General features: G+C 40.3%; 1 protein-coding gene across 1 annotated transcript; it reads left to right on the plus strand.

The window, feature by feature from the left end:
• Positions 1–702: 702 nt before the first annotated feature.
• Positions 703–19,798, plus strand: LOC135486148 (uncharacterized). The gene is made up of 39 exons (XM_064768698.1): positions 703–782; positions 1,452–1,525; positions 2,033–2,059; positions 2,349–2,524; positions 2,929–3,059; positions 3,443–3,555; positions 3,894–3,920; positions 4,200–4,375; positions 4,780–4,910; positions 5,292–5,404; positions 5,745–5,771; positions 6,045–6,220; positions 6,625–6,755; positions 7,789–7,916; positions 8,261–8,311; positions 8,711–8,758; positions 9,036–9,080; positions 9,387–9,437; positions 9,904–10,154; positions 10,502–10,821; positions 11,174–11,475; positions 11,760–11,968; positions 12,335–12,515; positions 12,941–12,994; positions 13,245–13,298; positions 13,600–13,647; positions 13,947–14,000; positions 14,160–14,213; positions 14,609–14,659; positions 14,897–14,947; positions 15,404–15,448; positions 15,775–15,825; positions 16,285–16,452; positions 16,650–16,760; positions 17,111–17,263; positions 17,511–17,621; positions 17,991–18,134; positions 18,488–18,589; positions 19,447–19,798. Exons 2-39 carry the CDS (start codon positions 1,453–1,455, stop codon positions 19,584–19,586), a joined length of 4,278 nt encoding a protein of 1,425 aa, XP_064624768.1. The 5' UTR covers positions 703–782; position 1,452; the 3' UTR covers positions 19,587–19,798.
• The last annotated feature ends 4 nt before the right edge of the window (positions 19,799–19,802 follow it).

Genomic DNA, 19,802 nt, shown 5'->3' on the forward strand with positions numbered 1-19,802 from the left:
TATCTTGATAACCTTGATAGAAAGTCGTGTCCGCTCCTTGAAGGCAGTGGAAATCTGCAGCAAACTTGACTGATGTTACAAGGAATATTTTCTACAGAGAACATCAGAAGACCTGACCTGATAAACGGCCAATATTTCGTATTTACTGTTGCGTATCTCATAACAAGTGAAAGTTTATATCATGAACCAGTGTTTGCTATCGATGTTTATACTAAAATCTATATCGGAATCTTGATGCCTTTTACTGATAATGCATCCGAACTCAATCAAGTGAGCAACATATGCTCCAGAAATGTAATTCCAGTTCTGATCACAAGTGACACTCTTAATGCGGGCCCTGGTTGACGCCCACTGCTGAATGAAATATTGAACTGATTTATGGTTTAGTGGCTCTTGACTGCCAATGTCTTAGTGCACAAATAGCGTGCGCTGAAATTACACCTGATGGCGCAAACCGCTAATATTTTCTGTACTGCTAACAGCAGCTGCGGCTGAATAGGGGCCTTTAAAGGTGTCGATTTTGTTTTATGAACGAAAATCAATGAAAAAAAATTGGATCAAATTCCAACCAATGAACATTCAGCTTTGAACACGCCAAATTGAAATTTGAGAAAACCAACTGTTTGAGTAAAGGCGGCCAGCACAACCAAGTTAATTCAATAAAGCGACCTGAGCAAGCTGACGGGGCACATTCGGCCCCACACCACCAGTGGGAACAGAAGACCCCCAAAACTCCATTATAAAAAGTATATCTGGATTTTTTTGACTCAACTAATTAAAAGGTAGGCTTTCGTGAATTTTACTACATATTCTGATATGTTGACTAATGGATTACTTTTATTTTCCATTGCCTGTACAGCTCCATCGACCACCAAGAAAAGGTTTTCGTGGTGGTAGGTGATATCAAGATTTACCCTGGTGACCCTTTGATAAGACTGTAGAACCATGGGAATTTAGGTCAAGGTGCGATCGGGTTTTTGTTCATAGACAATAGACTGTGTATTGGGCAAGACCTGAAAGTGTGAGGCCGAGGTGAGGGCCAAATGGCGAACGGGGAAACACTAAAAAAACGTCACACCGGGTCTGTCCCTCCTCTCATGTCAGAGATAAAGTTAACCGTTCATTACCGGGTTTGTCTAGACCGGGTCATACGATAAACACGCAAATTATCAGAGCTAGACCTAATTTCTTATGTGTAAACACCATTTATGTCACAGCTTTATTCTCTCCTACCAATCGACTTTAATGAGAAATTTGGTGTAAGAAAATGACCAGCTGAGATGAACAGCAAATTTCTCCAGAATGGGGTTATAATAAAGCGTGTGTTACTATGGAAATGGCTTGTCAAAAACGACAAGATTTCTTTCTCGATCTTTGCATATCAATCACAGGACCAGCGAATTACAGAGTGATGGAAGCAAATTCGACTTTTTTCCGTGCATTTTTTACAGAATGAAAGCGCCACTTGTTATAGCGATCATCGCGGTCATTGCCACCTTAATAGGAAAAGGTACATCACAGTCAGGTAAGCAATAACACCCTTTTTTGGTTATTCAAAAGCACACATTTTTGAGGAGGCTCGCAGTTTAAACCAAAAAATAGTGAGTATAGATTACCAGACGAAGATTATTACCTATACTCCACCAGGGTCATATAACGATCAACCGAAGGGTGCCACAGCAGCGAGGATGGTTACCAAAGTTGCTGGACAGCACAGCCTAATGGACATGACTCCAAGTAGAACGTTTGCCTATATTTGCGAGAAGGAAATGACCGCAAGTAAGTTGATTTGTCGGTGCGCTACATATGCGTGTATATACCCATTGTCGCTTTTCGATGTAATTTTTTTATTGATGGAAGTATTGGACACAATAGACACGGTGACTATAATTTTCCGGCCAGAAATATTTTTACTTTATGTTGTAATGTCAAATTCGTATTCAGATGTCGCAGGCGATGCACTCCCATCACTGTTGGTATAGCTTCTGTACGATGTATACGGTCTGGTAATATTTTTGGTTGCACATTTCAGAGCCAGAATGCAAAGATAATCCAAGGAGTAAGTACTATTTTGACAAACTTGGCAAATTATCATACATGATGCCGATATACGCCTGCGACTTGGCTTGCATTCGTTACCTATTTTATACTCTTGTTTTACCAATCTAACACCCGTTCTGAGTACTATTCAATTGATAAATATGCATATTGTCGTTCGATGTCATTCAGCATGTTCGATTTGAAAGGAAAAGGGGTTGGTGACACCAAGGTGTCCGATATCGTTACTTAATGTTCGGTAGTCTCATAGTATAGTTAACCGAGTGAATGATTTTTTATGTCCACATCAGTTGCAGATGCTACGGGCGCAAAATCGAAAAGTTCTGATGATGCAAAATCTACGGTGAAATGTCAAACGGGCTTTGTTGGTCAGGCATGTAAATGTGACGTCAAATGTGACGGATCTTACTTCATCGATCAGGAAACTTGCGTTGCCTTTAACAGATACAGTGTCGGTGGTGTTAAGGTACGACCATTAGCCTGTCTCAAGGAAAATTTTCAATCATTCTCAATTTGTTCCTCAATATAAAAATCATTGCCTTACATGAATTGCACCTTCATTTTAAATTCAGATTATTTGTGCAAATCGAATACAAGCCAATTTCATTTCATTTAGAAGGCAATACACTTGGAGGAATAACAAACAAGGTTGTGTATTGGCTTGATTCTCAGGAATGCATTACTTGATGGGAATCCTGCGGTATGTCAGTTTTGAATTGTTCTGGTACAGCGGCTACAAACAGCGCCAGTTTGACGTTACTAAAACTTGACCCGTTCGCTCGAGTTTTTCCCCTATTACGGATGGTACAAATGAATATCGACCACCAGCTTAACATGTTAAAATTCAATAATTCGCGTAACTTTTTTAAGGCTAAGGTGACCTGTATTGAGAAAGCTTGCGTGAAAAGTCGTATAAATCTTACCTCCGATGGATATGTTCCCGGCCCAACAGTGACATGCCCTAAAGATTCTGAACTTGTATCATGTTCCATTTATTCTCCGTACGTATATTTCTCACCACATACTGTTCTCTGTTCGTTTGATTCAAATTACCGGCAATGAGATACCCGCGATTCTACTTTAATTACTTATAATAATTTTATTCGACCACTGTTTGCCCACTGAAACGAGAATTTCAGCATTACGTGTATGTCCGTCCTGAAAATAGCAGGACACCAGCCAGGCAGATAAGCATAAGGAACATCTTTAAACGGTATCAGTCAAATTTTGCGCTCAAATGTATAGTGACTGAAAGGATTCTAAATGAAATGAAGTGGGAAAATCTAAGTTTGACTTGGTTGTAACATTTTGCTGTTAAGTGTGGAAAAATGTTCTGTAATGAATGAAAACAAAGCAAGTTTATTATTTTGTTTCGTCATTTCAGGTGGTCTCAATCTTACCCGTCTTTTATGACGACTAAAGTGACAGGCAACACTTGCGTTGGCCCCAGTCAATGCAAGAAATGTCGTGTCCAAGCAGTGTGTATTGCGAAAAAAGGTAAGTCACTACACACTATTCCTGGGGTAACCCCCCCCCCCCCCGCTCTCCAATGGTCTTTAACGCCCGACATTTATAGCGAAGCAATTCATCGTCGCCCAGTAATATTTCGATTTAGTGCAAAAATGACAATGACACCTCTTATTTCGTGATGCCTACTTCGATAATAGTGGACACAACAGACACGGTGACTATAATTTTTCGGCCAGAAATATTTTTACTTTATGTTGTAATGTCAAATTCGTATTCAGATGTCGTAGGTCAATGCATTCCCATCCCTGTTGGTAGCTTCTGTACGATGTATACGGTCTGGTAATATTTTTGGTTGCACATTTCAGAGCCAGAATGCAAAGATAGTCCAAGGAGTGAGTACTAATTTTGACAAGCTTGGCAAATTATCATACATGATGCCGATATACGACTGCGACTTGGCTGGCATTCGTTACCTATTTTATACTCTTGTTTTACCAATCTAACACCGGTTCTGAGTACATGTACTTATATTGTCGTTCGATGTCATTCAGCATGTTCGATTTGAAAGGAAAAGGGGTTGGTGACACCAAGGTGTCCGATATCGTTACTTAATGTTCGGTAGTCTCATAGTATAGTTAACCGAGTGAATGATTTTTTTATGTCCACATCAGTTGCAGATGCTACGGGCGCAAAATCGAAAAGTTCCGATGATGCAAAATCTACGGTGAAATGTCAAACGGGCTTTGTTGGTCAGGCATGTAAATGTGACGTCAAATGTGACGGATCTTACTTCATCGATCAGGAAACTTGCGTTGCCTTTAACAGATACAGTGTCGGTGGTGTTAAGGTACGACCATTAGCCTGTCTCAAGGAAAATTTTCAATCATTCTCAATTTGTTCCTCAAGATAAAAATCATTGGCTCACATGAATTTCACCTTCATTTTAAATTCAGATTATTTGTGCAAATCGAGTACAAGCCAATTTCATTTCATTTAGAAGGCAAAACACTTGGAGGAATAACAAACAAGGTTGTGTATTGGCCTGATTCTCAGGAATGCATTACTTGATGGGAATCCTGCGGTATGTCAGTTTTGAATTGTTCTGGTACAGCGGCTACAAACACCGCCAGTTTGACGTTACTAAAACTTGACCCGTTCGCTCGAGTTTTTCCCCTATTACGGATGGTACAAATGAATATCGACCACCAGCTTAACATGTTAAAATCCAATAATTCGCGTAACTCTTTTAAGGCTAAGGTGACCTGTATTGAGAAAGCTTGCGTGAAAAGTCGTATAAATCTTACCTCCGATGGATATGTTCCCGGCCCAACAGTGACATGCCCTAAAGATTCTGAACTTGTATCATGTTCCATTTATTCTCCGTACGTATATTTCTCACCACATACTGTTCTCTGTTCGTTTGATTCAAATTACCGGCAATGAGATACCCGCGTTTCTACTTTATTTACTTATAATAATTTAATTCGACCACTGTTTGCCTACTGAAACGAGAATTTCAGCACTACGTGTATGTCCGTCCTGAAAATAGCAGGACACCAGCCAGGCAGATAAGCATAAGGAACATCTTAAAACGGTATCAGTCAAATTTTGCGCTCAAATGTATAGTGACTGAAAGATTCTAAATGAAATGAAGTGGGAAAATCTAAGTGTGACTTGGATGTAACATTTTGCTGTTAGTGTGGAAAAATGTTCTGTAATGTATGAAAACAAAGCAAGTTTATTACTTGGTTTCGTCATTTCAGGTGGTCTCAATCTTACCCGTCTTTTATGACGACTAAAGTGACAGGCAACACTTGCGTTGGCCCCAGTCAATGCAAGAAATGTCGTGTCCAAGCAGTGTGTATTGCGAAAAAAGGTAAGTCACTACACACTATTCCTGGGGTAACCCCCCCCCCCCCCCCGCTCTCCAATGGTCTTTAACGCCCGACATTTATAGCGAAGCAATTCATCGTCGCCCAGTAATATTTCGATTTAGTGCAAAAATGACAATGACACCTCTTATTTCGTGATGCCTACTTCGATAATAGTGGACACAACAGACACGGTGACTATAATTTTTCGGCCAGAAATATTTTTACTTTATGTTGTAATGTCAAATTCGTATTCAGATGTCGTAGGTCAATGCATTCCCATCCCTGTTGGTAGCTTCTGTACGATGTATACGGTCTGGTAATATTTTTGGTTGCACATTTCAGAGCCAGAATGCAAAGATAGTCCAAGGAGTAAGTACTAATTTTGACAAGCTTGGCAAATTATCATACATGATGCCGATATACGACTTCGACTTGGCTTGCATTCGTTACCTATTTTATACTCTTGTTTTACCAATCTAACACCGGTTCTGAGTACTTATATTGTCGTTCGATGTCATTCAGCATGTTCGATTTGAAAGGAAAAGGGGTTGGTGACACCAAGGTGTCCGATATCGTTACTTAATGTTCGGTAGTCTCATAGTATAGTTAACCGAGTGAATGATTTTTTTATGTCCACATCAGTTGCAGATGCTACGGGCGCAAAATCGAAAAGTTCCGATGATGCAAAATCTACGGTGAAATGTCAAACGGGCTTTGTTGGTCAGGCATGTAAATGTGACGTCAAATGTGACGGATCTTACTTCATCGATCAGGAAACTTGCGTTGCCTTTAACAGATACAGTGTCGGTGGTGTTAAGGTACGACCATTAGCCTGTCTCAAGGAAAATTTTCAATCATTCTCAATTTGTTCCTCAAGATAAAAATCATTGGCTCACATGAATTTCACCTTCATTTTAAATTCAGATTATTTGTGCAAATCGAATACAAGCCAATTTCATTTCATTTAGAAGGCAATACACTTGGAGGAATAACAAACAAGGTTGTGTATTGGCTTGATTCTCAGGAATGCATTACTTGATGGGAATCCTGCGGTATGTCAGTTTTGAATTGTTCTGGTACAGCGGCTACAAACACCGCCAGTTTGACGTTACTAAAACTTGACCCGTTCGCTCGAGTTTTTCCCCTATTACGGATGGTACAAATGAATATCGACCACCAGCTTAACATGTTAAAATTTAATAATTCGCGTAACTCTTTTAAGGCTAAGGTGACCTGTATTGAGAAAGCTTGCGTGAAAAGTCGTATAAATCTTACCTCCGATGGATATGTTCCCGGCCCAACAGTGACATGCCCTAAAGATTCTGAACTTGTATCATGTTCCATTTATTCTCCGTACGTATATTTCTCACCACATACTGTTCTCTGTTCGTTTGATTCAAATTACCGGCAATGAGACACCCGCGTTTCTACTTTATTTACTTATAATAATTTAATTCGACCACTGTTTGTCCACTGAAACGAGAATTTCAGCACTACGTGTATGTCCGTTCTGAAAATAGCAGGACACCAGCCAGGCAGATAAGCATAAGGAACATCTTAAAACGGTATCAGTCAAATTTTGCGCTCAAATGTATGTGACTGAAAGATTCTAAATGAAATGAAGTGGGAAAATCTAAGTTTGACTTGGTTGTAACATTTTGCTGTTAGTGTGGAAAAATGTTCTGTAATGAATGAAAACAAATTCTAAAATACCTTGGTACCGTAAAGTCAACTTTTAAATGGAAAATGCATAAGCCTCGTTCTGAGAGCGGAGTGTTTTGGACACGCAACCAAGATGCTCTACCAAAGTTCCCTCGGGTTGCACTAAAATGTGGAAACCATGCACACGTCACGTCAAAGGAATTTCACCTCACTTCAGAAGTTTGAGGCTCTCAAAACACTGCTTCAAACACAAATCAGTCAAGGAAGCATCAACCACCCTAAGTTTTTTAATGAGCACTACACATATTTGCCGAGAAAAACGCTCCAAATAGCCCATTTGCGCGGATTTTAGCATCACTTGAGCGAGCCGATGCGGACTTCCTATGCGCGCTAACATAATGTAAACAACGGCGCTACCGGCGCTCCGGCCGGGCCGGCGATGGATGGAATTTGCCAAATTCGCACATATTCAAGTTATTTTCGTGGCCTATCTTTTTAAGTTTGAGGTATTTTAGAATAGAAATTGAACCCTCGGCTTCGGACCTTGGTTGCGTTACCAAGACACTCTCGGGTGGAGCTAAAATTTCGTCCAAACCCTCGCCTATCGGCTCGGGTTTGGACTGTATTTTAGCTCCACCCTCGAGTGTCTTGGTAACTCAACCAAGGTCCTCCGCCTCGGGTTCAATTCCTTAAGCAAGTTTATTACTTGGTTTCGTCATTTCAGGTGGTCTCAATCTTACCCGTCTTTTATGACGACTAAAGTGACAGGCAACACTTGCGTTGGCCCCAGTCAATGCAAGAAATGTCGTGTCCAAGCAGTGTGTATTGCGATGAATGAAGAGCCGAAAAAAGGTAAGTCACTACACACTATCCAGGGGTAACCCCCCCCCCCCCCCTTTCCAATGGTCTTTAACGCCCGACATTTATAGCGAAGCAATTCATTCATTCGTCGCCCAGTAATATTTCGATTAAGTGCAAAAATGACAATGACACCCTTATTTCGTGATGTCTACTTCGATATGAGTGGATTTCAAAAACGACGGAAACCGAACTGCCTAAGGTTTCAGTTTACCTTTCTTATGCATGTGTTTCATTTTTATGCACAAAGTGAATTTTCTTTGCAATTTGTTTCTTCCTCACCCTTCTTAACATTCTCTACTAATACATTATTCATCTAGAGTATATTTCTCTTCCAGACTGTGCACCAGGCTACAGCCTGGATGTGAAAACAGATAGCTGTGTTGACCGTAAGTAACTATTCGCCTTTACTTGAATATTTCAAGTTCCTTCTTGTTACACTGAGGCGGACAGAGCTTTTATAAACCACAGGGTAAATGCATACAAGATTATTGCATGCATCATTGAAAAGCTATGCTTTTGTCTGAAGGTGCTTTTCTCTAGAATCTTCGTTGCAAGATTTGTTTTCCGTTGTCCAATACAGGGTATAGTCAGATTTGGATATTCCAACATCGACCTTCGTAGTGTAATTGACTTGCCCACCTAAACATGACAGTGGAAAAATGACAGAATGGTGACTACCATTGAAAAGCAATGAAAAGATTTCGAAGCTTTTATATTACACATTACATAATATACGACGAATCATATATACACGATACATATTACATCCACGATACATATTCCAGTTTGTCCTGATTACCAACAGAAGTGGGATGGAAAGGAATGTGTCAAACGTAAGTAAACACTTGATCGGGAATGTGTGTGTGCGTGTGTTGGGGGGGGGGGGGGGGGGGGGTCATCGTGGTGCTTTGGATAAATTTCTCTATTACCTGAATGTCCATACATCTTTAGATCAATGTTGAGTAAAAAAAATTGGCAGATACCTCATCAATGACTTTGGGGGAAAACCACGCTCAGCATTATTTTCTTATGGTAGTTCCGATGGACACTCGCAGTAAGTTTCGTATTCGGCACCTACTTGTTGTATGAGAGTATGTTCTCGTTCTTCAGGTTGCATCGCTAGCGAGAAATGGGACGGGAAGAATTGTGTTCTGAGTAAGTACGACAGTCCGCTCATTTATTGGGGAACTGTTGGTAAGCTTTTATCAGAATGATGTTTTTCTTCAGCCCTGACCTGAGCAAAAAATGGACGTCGACTTAAACGATCATGTCATTGGGCCCTTCTGTTTTCACCCTTTTCACTCGCCCAAAACATTATAGTGGGGCCTCCAAAGAAAGTTCTGGATAACTCTGCTCCTGATAAGTTGCGCTGGTGTGTACCGTTAAGGATGATATATACTCCTATGTAAGCACTTGACGAGCCAAATGAAATCTCATTCGGTTATTCTTATTTTCTTCCAGGATGCCCGTTGCCGAATAAATACAATGTTGCCTTCAAAACTTGCGAAGAAAGTAAGCAGGGATTTCTTGGTATATACTGCATGTCCACTAACGTCGGACGATTCAATGAATTCATCATTGGATTTCAGTTATTTGCTAATGATTGACATTGTCTTGAACACCTCGAATATGAATCAATTCATCGCAGTATGCCGAGCAGCTAAAAACCGATACGTCTTTTATAAAACTTTGTGATAGATATCAGACCCATGCCGCACAATTTCAAACACATCACCTAACTATCTAGGGAATATAATTGTATATGACATCCATCCCACTCTCCATCTAGTATGTAACTATGACCAAGTTACTACCTTGCTTATAGCTAAACCGTTTTATCTCTGTTCCGCTAATATCGGGATAGAGATAACGCGTTATTATCTCTTCACATTTTTCACATTTTTCACATATTATGTGAAAAAAAATAACAATTATAAAGAAGTCTTGACGTATTTGACCGTCATGTGATTATCTGTAGGAATCTGCCGCTGTTTGGCCGCCGGGGATCCAAACTACATCCAATACGATGGGCAGAAAGTCGAATTCATGGGGAAATGTAAATACACCTTTACCAAGCTAAGAGGAGCAGACAGTCACCAGAAGTGTTACTTTAATGTTGAAGAAAAGAATGTCGTTGCCGATTCTTCTGACTTGACCTATGTGAAGCTTGTTGATGTTCAGGTCGAAGACATGACCTTCAGATACAATGATCATACCAAGAACGTCTCCGTAAGTACCTTGAGCACGTTTTCATATTAGCTTTAGATATGCTGAGTATGACTAGGCTATGGAACCATGAAGCACAGTGATAGTCTATAGGACAGAAACGCAACCTGTCCCGTAGCCTGATTTCAATATTACCAAATGGCCCGTACATGTACGTAAAATACTGATGAGGGTGATCCTGAAAGTTTATGCATCTATAGAAACAAGTTGGTGTATGAACCCATTTGATACGATTTTCTATTGATATCACAATTCTATGTTAAAGACATTTGTAAAAGATCGTCAAGTCCTTTATAATTGAGAAATGCATTGATGTTTAGTTGCTCTTATTGCTGTTGTTTCTATTGCAGATTAATGGAATCGACGATACAAATAGTAAATTCCCAATGACCCTCAAAACAAAACAAGGGACCGATGTGATAGTCTCCTTTGCTAACCGCAAGTTCACGGTTGATGCCAGCGCCTGTGGTATGATCACATCGTACAGGGATTCCTTCCTCACAACAGACATCAAATCATCGCTGGGCAAACAGGTTGAGGGAATTTGTGGAACGTGTAATGGCGAAAAGAATGATGATCTCATTGGCAAAGGAATGAAGAAGTCAGGCAATTTCACAGTGTTTTCCTCGAGTTGGTCTGTTCCTGACGATTCGGGTCTCCCAGTCGAAGGGTAAGTAGACCTACACACCAGTTCCCGGGTCGAAATCCGTATAATATTGTGTGATTCTTTAATAAGATTCACAGAAAATTTTTCACAGCTTACATACATGTACCTTCGTTGCAAGTTTTTTGACAGATTCTCAGTTACAAACCTCACAAAAATCTTGAAACGAATGTACATGACCCAACAATAAAACCATGTCGGAAGATATAACTAGCCAATCGAATAAAACCGTCGAGTCCTCTCTACGTACATCTGTATCATTACATATACCTACTTGACCCAAAGGAACACGCCACCATGCGGCAACTTAGCGACAGTTTTTCTAATGTGCGTAATCGCCGTCCCTTGGCTTTTGAAGGCACTGTACATCGGCTGATGTAAATGGTGACTGCTCAGTTGCCTGGGCCAAGAAAGTGCAGAACAGTAACCACTGTGGTGCCATCACAGACACGAACGGTTCATTCAAGACTTGCATCGCCAGTGGAAGCGTCGATGTAGACAAGTTTAAGGAAAGCTGTGAATACGATGTATGTTCTGCCTCGAAAGGTAGCACGGCGGCTAAGGATGTACCCCTAGTTGTCTGCAAGACCTTGGCTGCATTTGCTGATGCCTGTGCCGCACAGGGCGCTGGGGGTGTTTGGAGGAGCACCAGTTTCTGCCGTAAGTTACATTGTAAAATCATGCATAGAGCCTATAATACCGCGTACTCTTGTCTTTTTGTCATGGAAACAGGCCCTACTTCATGTAAATGTATATCAAAGGTAATGGCGGCGAGTAATTTGAAGCCTGACTTCGTACATGTATTGTGGAAAAGAATCTGAACTTCGCAGTCATGCATGCAGTCACAAAACACGAATGCCCCCTCTCACATCACCACTAGGATTCACACCCGAGGCAGTACCAATTCGTTCAACCATAAGCTGTTATTCTTTTATCCCCACTAGCCCTGAAATGTGAAACAAATGAATACTACTCCCCAAAGAAGTATGCTGGGTGTGAAAAGACTTGCGAGAACAAAATGGTATCCACGAAATGCGCCAAGGGCGAACCTGAAGATGGTTGTACGTGTAAGAATAGCTATGTCAGACTAGGGAATAAGTGTGTTCACCCGAGGGAGTGTGGATGTGAAGTCGGCGATGGTCAGCACCTTGATGTAAGTAAAATGAGGAAACGAGTGACTATATTCCGACGATTACACTCGGTAAAATGCGATGTTACAAAGACGTGGTTAAAACATAAACTACGTTAGTATTACAAAGAATAAAAAGAACCCCCTCAGTGAATCAGAAATTCAAATTGTAGATTTCACGAACTGAAAAACAATTAACAGAATTCCGATGGCTTTCACAAGGAATGCATTTTTATTACGAAGTTTGCCACAGTTCCCTAACAGTCACAGTGAATGCTAGTCATTCTAGTAAGTACATGTAGCAACATCGAAACCATGTATTAGATTCCCAATTCATGCTCATTAGTCCTCCTGATAATGAAGTGTCGTTATTATCAAACCTATTTTCAGAGTGGCGAATCTGTGGTACTGGTCGGCTGCAAAACCAAGTACGAATGCTCAGCTGAAAGCGTGTTGAAGAAAGTCGATTTCCCCGCCTGCCATGATGATGCGACTTGCTCTGTCGTGAAAGGAGCGTACGCCTGCAAGTGTAATGATGGATTTGATGGGAACGGACATGATTGCAAGTCGAGTAAGTTCAGTACAGTATGTGTCGGATGAAACTGTAAACCGTAGTCCATTCTGGCTGAGTGTATGCCAAGCAAGCCAAGGATGCAATACGCAGATGAAGTGACATTTCCCGCTGTCAAATGTTCACAGATAAGAAGCTATCAATTATAATCGTATGATGATGCCGATTGTCTCAGTACCTGCTGCGCGGCATGATTAACGGACTTTGATTCTTAAAACCCAACTTTCAATGGCAAATAATATACTGTAGGTTCTTTTGGTAAACTCGACAGTATGCATCAGTAACGCCAGCAAATATCTCATTCTATCAAGTAGCGATTTCTTTGTCAAATACGAACGTCTTTAAGACAGCAATTAGGCACTAAAAGAAACGATACCATGAATCATGAACTGCACACCTTACAAACTGTTTGTGTTATAACACAGAATGCCAGAAAGCTGAAGAAAAGTGGGACACGAAGTCATCTAAATGCATTCTCCGTGAGTATGCGTTTTACTTTCATCTTTCATCGATTGGGTAAGCAACCTTTTTTTTACAACAACGAAGCCTTCCCCAAGGTCTGGTATGAACACAGTGACAGTCGTCATGGCAAACAACCTAAAAATGTAGTGTATAGCATGAGGTTGCCTGTCCGAACGCATTTTCCATTACACTCATCGTGGGTTGGGTTAATTCTCTGATTGTGTGGCCTGGTTTTCTATGATTTCTAATTACCGATTCCTTTTCCAGGTTGCCCTGACGAAGACACCAAATGGCATATCAAATCAATCTCGTGCATTCCTAGTAAGTTGACTTATTTTAAAACAAAGCCGTGCGCGGTAGTCATATTATTACAATGATATTTAGTGATATAATCGACACAGATGTGGTACACTGTACATGTATATCTATATTATTTCCCATGACCGGTGAGGCCGAAACAAAATTTGAACACACAATTGTATACCGAATTGTTGACCTCCCTTGATTTCAATTAAATTTCAAATGAATATTTTCTCAATGTCATCGTTCTACAACCCTGATGAAAGAAATCTATACATGTACAGATTTTCCCGCCTGCTCACAAAGGTCAAATCATTTACAGGATGCCCCGATATTCAGACTAAATGGGACGGCAAGATATGCGCACTGAGTGAGTAAACTATAATTATTCTGGTTTCAATAGCTTCATCTTCATCTTCTTCTTTTTCTTCTTCTTCTTGTGAATAACAAAGGAAAGGTTAAAATTTCGTATTTGGATTATTCTGATAGGCCAGCAATCACAGATAAAAAACTGCAGTTGTTGAATCATAAAATGACTATAATGAAGACTTTTTTTCAATTGCCGAATGCTATGTAATCTATTGCCCATGCGCTTGCTTCATTTCGTGTCAATAAATTCCAATGTTAAAATCGTATAAAACTTATCTGTTGTTCCATATCATCTCCTAGGGTGCCCTAACCAAGACGAACAGTGGTCCAGCGTGAAGTCAGCGTGCATTCTACGTAAGTAAACCCAATAAATTATCTGCCGAAACGTACCGTAATATGTGCTGTGATCGCAAGTAAGTACCGGTTAATACTGTAATGATGTTGATGGTATCTATGATACGACAAGCTAAATGCTCATTTGAATAAGCATCTTATAATATTCCTTTTTTTCAGGTTGCCCCGATGTTAACACCAAATGGGACCAGATGCAAGGCAAATGTGTTGACCGTAAGTATTGGCTGAAACATATATTGTGTTCTTTGTTACTTTGCAAGTGTATTGATGACAAACTGTCTATGGTAATGATGTATATACATGTACACTGTAGTTTCCAAAAAAATATTAAATGCCGTCCTGTAGTAATGTCATCCTATTTCTTAAATATTCGCTTCTTTGACACCATTTCTCGACTTATGGTAGATGATTATCTTGGGCTGACTAGCTCCTAAGTCTTAGGATCGCGCACACATAATCCGCCATCCAAATGTGGGATTATGTCTTCAAATTTAGGATAGCACGACACTCCACCAGCTGTTAAAAGAAGATTCATATCAGGAAGACAGGGCATGGTACGAGAATTACGGTAAAATGTACATGTTTGTTTTATTTTCTTTCGTTCTCAGGATGTGCGAGTCATATGCAATGGGATAACCAACAGAAAAAATGCACAAGTCGTAAGTATGATATAAAACAGTGACTTTGAAATAAGCAAAACATTGTAAATCAAACTTCAAAATAAAATCATAAAATCTCTTCCTCAACCGCCTCATCGATAATGAAGCCATTTAATTTTTTTTTAAAGGAAACACCTTTTACCTCTAAATTATCTCAAATTTGAAGGTAAACAATGTCAAATCGTCAGTGTTTCCCTCCGGGTGATGGTAGTAACGTATCTGTTGCTGTTTTTCCAGGATGTGCGGCAGCTGACAAGTGGGAAGAAACCAAAAAGAAATGTACACCCAGTAAGGAGGCATTGCAGTGTTTTACTTCAGTAATAATCGGTGGTACCAATTTTGGTACATGTGAATGATTGAAGAGATCCTTGGCATTCGTTAAGGTGGCTGTAGGTTCGACCATTGGTGAGGTTGTAGTTTGGACTATCGGCGGGCCAACACTATTTCATATATGTTTTCGTAAGAAAGACACGTTACCTTTACTAGCATCCCTCCATTCGAGAGTAAATATGTTTATCGCTGGCATGGTAGAGATGAATCAATGATGTGAAGGGAGGCAAAGAGCGCTGGTTACTTTGCGGCAGCCCGACTGTTATACTATTACAAAAGCCGTTCAACTGGATAACGAGGTTGACGAACCTGTGGATATGGCTACAAGAAGAAGGCCTGCTAATTGCTGTACCAGGACAAGAACGATAGAATACAACAAACCGTGTCTGATAATTGGATTTATTCAATTTTCAGGATGTCCATCCCACCAGGATTGGAAGACTGACAAATGCGAAAACAGTAAATAGTGTTTAAACGCTTGACATGCCTTTTATCATGGACCAAATATACTCGAAACTGGTTTCGAAACAAAATGGATGCATTTTCGAATGTCATACAGTCATGTAATCATCACTTCAAATTTCACCGGTGTAATTTGACATGATATATTTCGCCTATCACATAAAGCAACACCGTAGTAGGCCCATAAGGTCAAGAAATTATCGAGTGTTGTAGCCTTATAACTCTTGGCACTTACTTCGATCAACTGTTTTAATGTCTAGGTATTTCTGTTCGGATATATCATGCATTGATTGTAGCATGGCATCATATCTATTCTATTGTAGAATGCCCAACGGGAGAAAAATGGCACGATCCGACCAACAAATGCTTCCAAGGTACGGTCGATGTTTTGTAAGATTTGACTGCAAAGACTTTCATGTTATAACTAACACAAACTTCCAACTTCCGAGCCAAATACAGTATAGGTAGATTCATCGTCCACTCTACCATTTTAAGTCTCAAGGGTTTCTAGCATTTGAAAAAAACGTTGACTACCACGATAATCAGATGATTTCTTGCATCCTCTACCTTAAGTTATCTATGTAATCATCTGTGCTGGGCTAATGCATCTTACTACGGTCAGAGGCAAAACAAAAGGAACTTTTCTCTTAACACTTCTGCACTGATTTGCTGGTGTATGGTATGGTATGGATCAGAATCGTACGTTACCGAATTCTCCACCCAAATATGTTCCACCACGTCTGGTGTCGTGTTTTTTTGTGGGTCTTAAGCCAAAGCTGGAGGGGTTCAAACATATCAGTTGTATTTCTGTAACTGCCTTTCACCCCTTTCAGACGTCATCTATCCAAAGACAGAGGGAGGCAATGGCCAGGAGGCTCCCTGTGTTATACCTTTCTTGTATGGCAGCAAATGGCAGGAGGACTGTGTACAGGGAAAAGAGAAGATGTGGTGCTCAACTACGGAAAACTATGATGCGGACAAAAAGTGGGGTTATTGCCCTGGTAAGAGAAAACAGTTTTTTTTCCCCAGTGATCAGTCGGTCAAATATTTTGCTGCTAAATCACCTGAAATGGTTCGATCACTGATTGCAAACATCAAGGAGAACGAAAATAAGAGTAACAATGCCTAGTTATGGCAATCCTTGCATTGTCATGTCAATATTCGTAATATGACACTTGTATCGTAAAACATTTTTCAGTTATGTGCCGAACCAAGGGTGGACTGATCAAATTCCCTGGCGATGCCTGGACGGATGACGGGAAGGGAGTATTCTGTGACACCGATGGGACCATTGGAATGATTACTGGAGGTAGATTTTTTGAAGGGTTATCCAATCCGTGTTCACATCGTGTGCCAGGGATTTGTTCAAGCAATTTTCTGTCAAAGTCATTTTAGAGGGCTGATGAAAGGTACTCCATCTTCTAAGGCCCCGGATCCATCATTTCTGTTGATTATACCAGTATTGATGGTGATATTTTGGAATAATAGTTTTATGGTTCTTGGTCATCTTGTTCTCACTAACAAACCAAATTAAATACTATAGAGGAATATAAGTTTCAACAATAAAATAAAAATCTGTGATATTTTTTAGGCGAACTGTATGTTTATCCATTTCATGTCAAGCTTTCCAGGACTTAAGGAACTTCACTTTCATTTCAGAATTCTCGTTAACGACAGGCGGTGATGGCGGTGGAGCTGGGTGTGTATTCCCATACTTATACAACGGACGCTACCACGGAAAATGCGTGATTTCCACCACATTGCCTTGGTGTGGCACTCTCAAGGACGGCTCAAAGTGGGGATACTGTCCACGTAAGCACATTATTTGCTGATAAACCCACAATGATTTCAGCCAATTAACTTGGGCTACTCTAAAACTCTTATGATCACCCAAACAATTAATTTGTGATGATTTCTTTTGATTGGAGGCTAGGTGGTAATGTTTTGCAGGCCTGAAAAGTTACTTGATAGAACTAAGGCGATATCAGTATAGCTATAACGCATCCTGAAATGACAAGTACTAATTGTGGAGAGTGGTAATCCTTACTCTTCGTTCCAGCTCAATGTATGCCAAAGGACGGGAGTAGGAAGAATGCGGGAGACTGGTGGATGGAAGGACAAATGAAGTACTTCTGCGATGAGAATGCAGTCATCGAGGAAATTAAGGATCGTAAGATGTTGTTTCTTTTTACACTCAACTTACGTGGCTTAAATAATGCGTGCATTATTGGTTAGAGTTTACTCAGATGTCACTCGTATCGGCAATGCTTTAGTTTTTTTCAAACATGTGCCTGTAAAATACATATGTACAATAAAATATGCAACTTATATATATCTGGTACAATGTATATAAATTCCAATGATGCAGCTTAAGACAATGGCAACTCACATACAAAAAAGATACGATAAGTTTCGGCGATGCACCAAGGAATAGAAAGTGCTTCATCTCTGCTTCGTATTGAGATGCCATATGCATGTACCGTCAATATTTCAAAACGATATTTTCTATTGCTATAATTGATGTTATGTTTACCTCTAGTTTCAATCAAGACGAAGGACGGTGTTCAATGCGTCTTCCCATTTAAATACAACAGCAAGTTCTATGGTGGATGTACTGGTACGACCCCCTGGTGTGCCACCACTGCTGACTACGACGCCGATGCCAAGTGGGGCCACTGCGCTGGTAAGTTGGGCGCGGGGAGAAGGCCATAGTGAGCTTTCGCTATGCCGTCCGATATATCACATGTTGCATGAGTACACACGGTCACGCTGCTTTATAGATGACCGCACCACATCGGAAATCCATACCCCACGCTAGTACAGTCATCGAGTGTGCACCGTGGTACAGTGTTTTTATTTGGATTAGCTAATCCATTGACTGGGACCAAAATATTATATAATAGTACCCAGATGTCAGATCTTATCATAAACAACCGTTGTCCCTGGAACGATAAAAGTGGACTTTGACCAGTCCATTCAAAATTCGATATCTAAAAAAAAACAGGTCGCATCATTGGTTTCTCTTTATCATTATAGTCACATGCCTTACCCAGGATAAGAAGAAGGTGAATGCCGGAGCCACTTGGTCACATGGAGGGAAGGAGTACGCCTGTGGGAGGGATGGAAAAGTCAGAGCAAGTAAGATAAAACAAAACGTTCATTGACTCTTATTACAAATCATGGTTGAGTGTCATCGACAATTCTGATAAGATTTAGACCAGGTGGTTCAGAATGTGACACATGCGTCCAGGATCAATAATACAAGGGCTCATTTTGATACATCAGGCTTAAAAATACGTTAGACATCGCTTCCCATGGTACTTTATACTGTCAGGCATGTCTCAAAGTGCTTGGGTATTTACTACTCTAGATATAGGCCTTCACACTGCGGTTAAAGTTCATGGGGAGTACCAGAGTACGCTGGCAGTGGCCCTTAAATCACTTTGACTAATCATCCACATTGACGGACCATTTGCACCAGCTAAGTATCCAATGCCAGCAACTCCTTCTTGCCACTTCATAAAAATACAAGGCATTATCATTTGAGCTTTGACGAGGGTAAATACTTAAGCTATAACCGCTTCATTGATTACTTCTAAATCGACACAAAGGTATATGTACATGAAAGACTAAAACATTACGTCATGGTCATCGCATGATTGGTGCCGCCAGCCTATTGTCTAACCCTATTGAACATGTTGAATGGCCATTGTGTGGAAACCGATTTGATCAATTTGCTTTGGTTCATTGAATTGACTAGTGCGAAACCTGATTGTAGTAGATGTTTGTCATGTTCTTTATTGGGTTGTGTGTAAGATTTGTATTATCAACCAAATAAATCAATTCTCCACTGGCATTCATAGCATTCGTGTCGGCGTGTGTGACTGTCCAGTGTGCATGCAGGCCATGTACTACAAACTAGTCTTCACAGCGTGCTTACTTTGGTGCCGGACTTCGTTTGGAGAAACTAACATTACTTTTTATTCATATTGCAGACGTGAATACCCCACCTGGTAACTGCCTTTTCCCGTTCAGCTACAAGGGTAACACGTATGAGAAGTGTACAGAGGTTGGTTCTGCCGGTAAACCCTGGTGTTTTATCGATGAAGCCGAGAAAGCCTACGGATACTGTTAGATATACCTTTTTCTCTTTGCATACAACGAAGCGTGAGGAATGAGATTTTTATAACGTGGTTCATTGTTACAATTTAAGAGTGAATTAAAAATACCTCTTAACTGTACATTGATCGACCGAATAATATAATGTCTCATCCCTTATCGACTTCTAAATGAAAATTCATCCGGTCAACGAATGGGTGCATATGTATGTAGTTAAAGATAAATAAAGTTG

The sequence above is a fragment of the Lineus longissimus genome, chromosome 4 (assembly GCF_910592395.1).
Source record: "Lineus longissimus chromosome 4, tnLinLong1.2, whole genome shotgun sequence".
NCBI classification, from domain to species: Eukaryota; Metazoa; Nemertea; class Pilidiophora; order Heteronemertea; family Lineidae; genus Lineus; species Lineus longissimus.

Excerpts from the sequence above, each read along its gene's own strand:
- LOC135486148 (XM_064768698.1), top strand. The coding sequence starts at position 1,453 with ATGAAAGCGCCACTTGTTATAGCGATCATCGCGGTCATTGCCACCTTA. Across the intron at positions 4,911-5,291 it reads TCATGTTCCATTTATTCTCC|GTGGTCTCAATCTTACCCGT; the intron begins GTACGTATATTT and ends TCGTCATTTCAG. Across the intron at positions 13,299-13,599 it reads ATCAATCTCGTGCATTCCTA|GATGCCCCGATATTCAGACT; the intron begins GTAAGTTGACTT and ends AATCATTTACAG.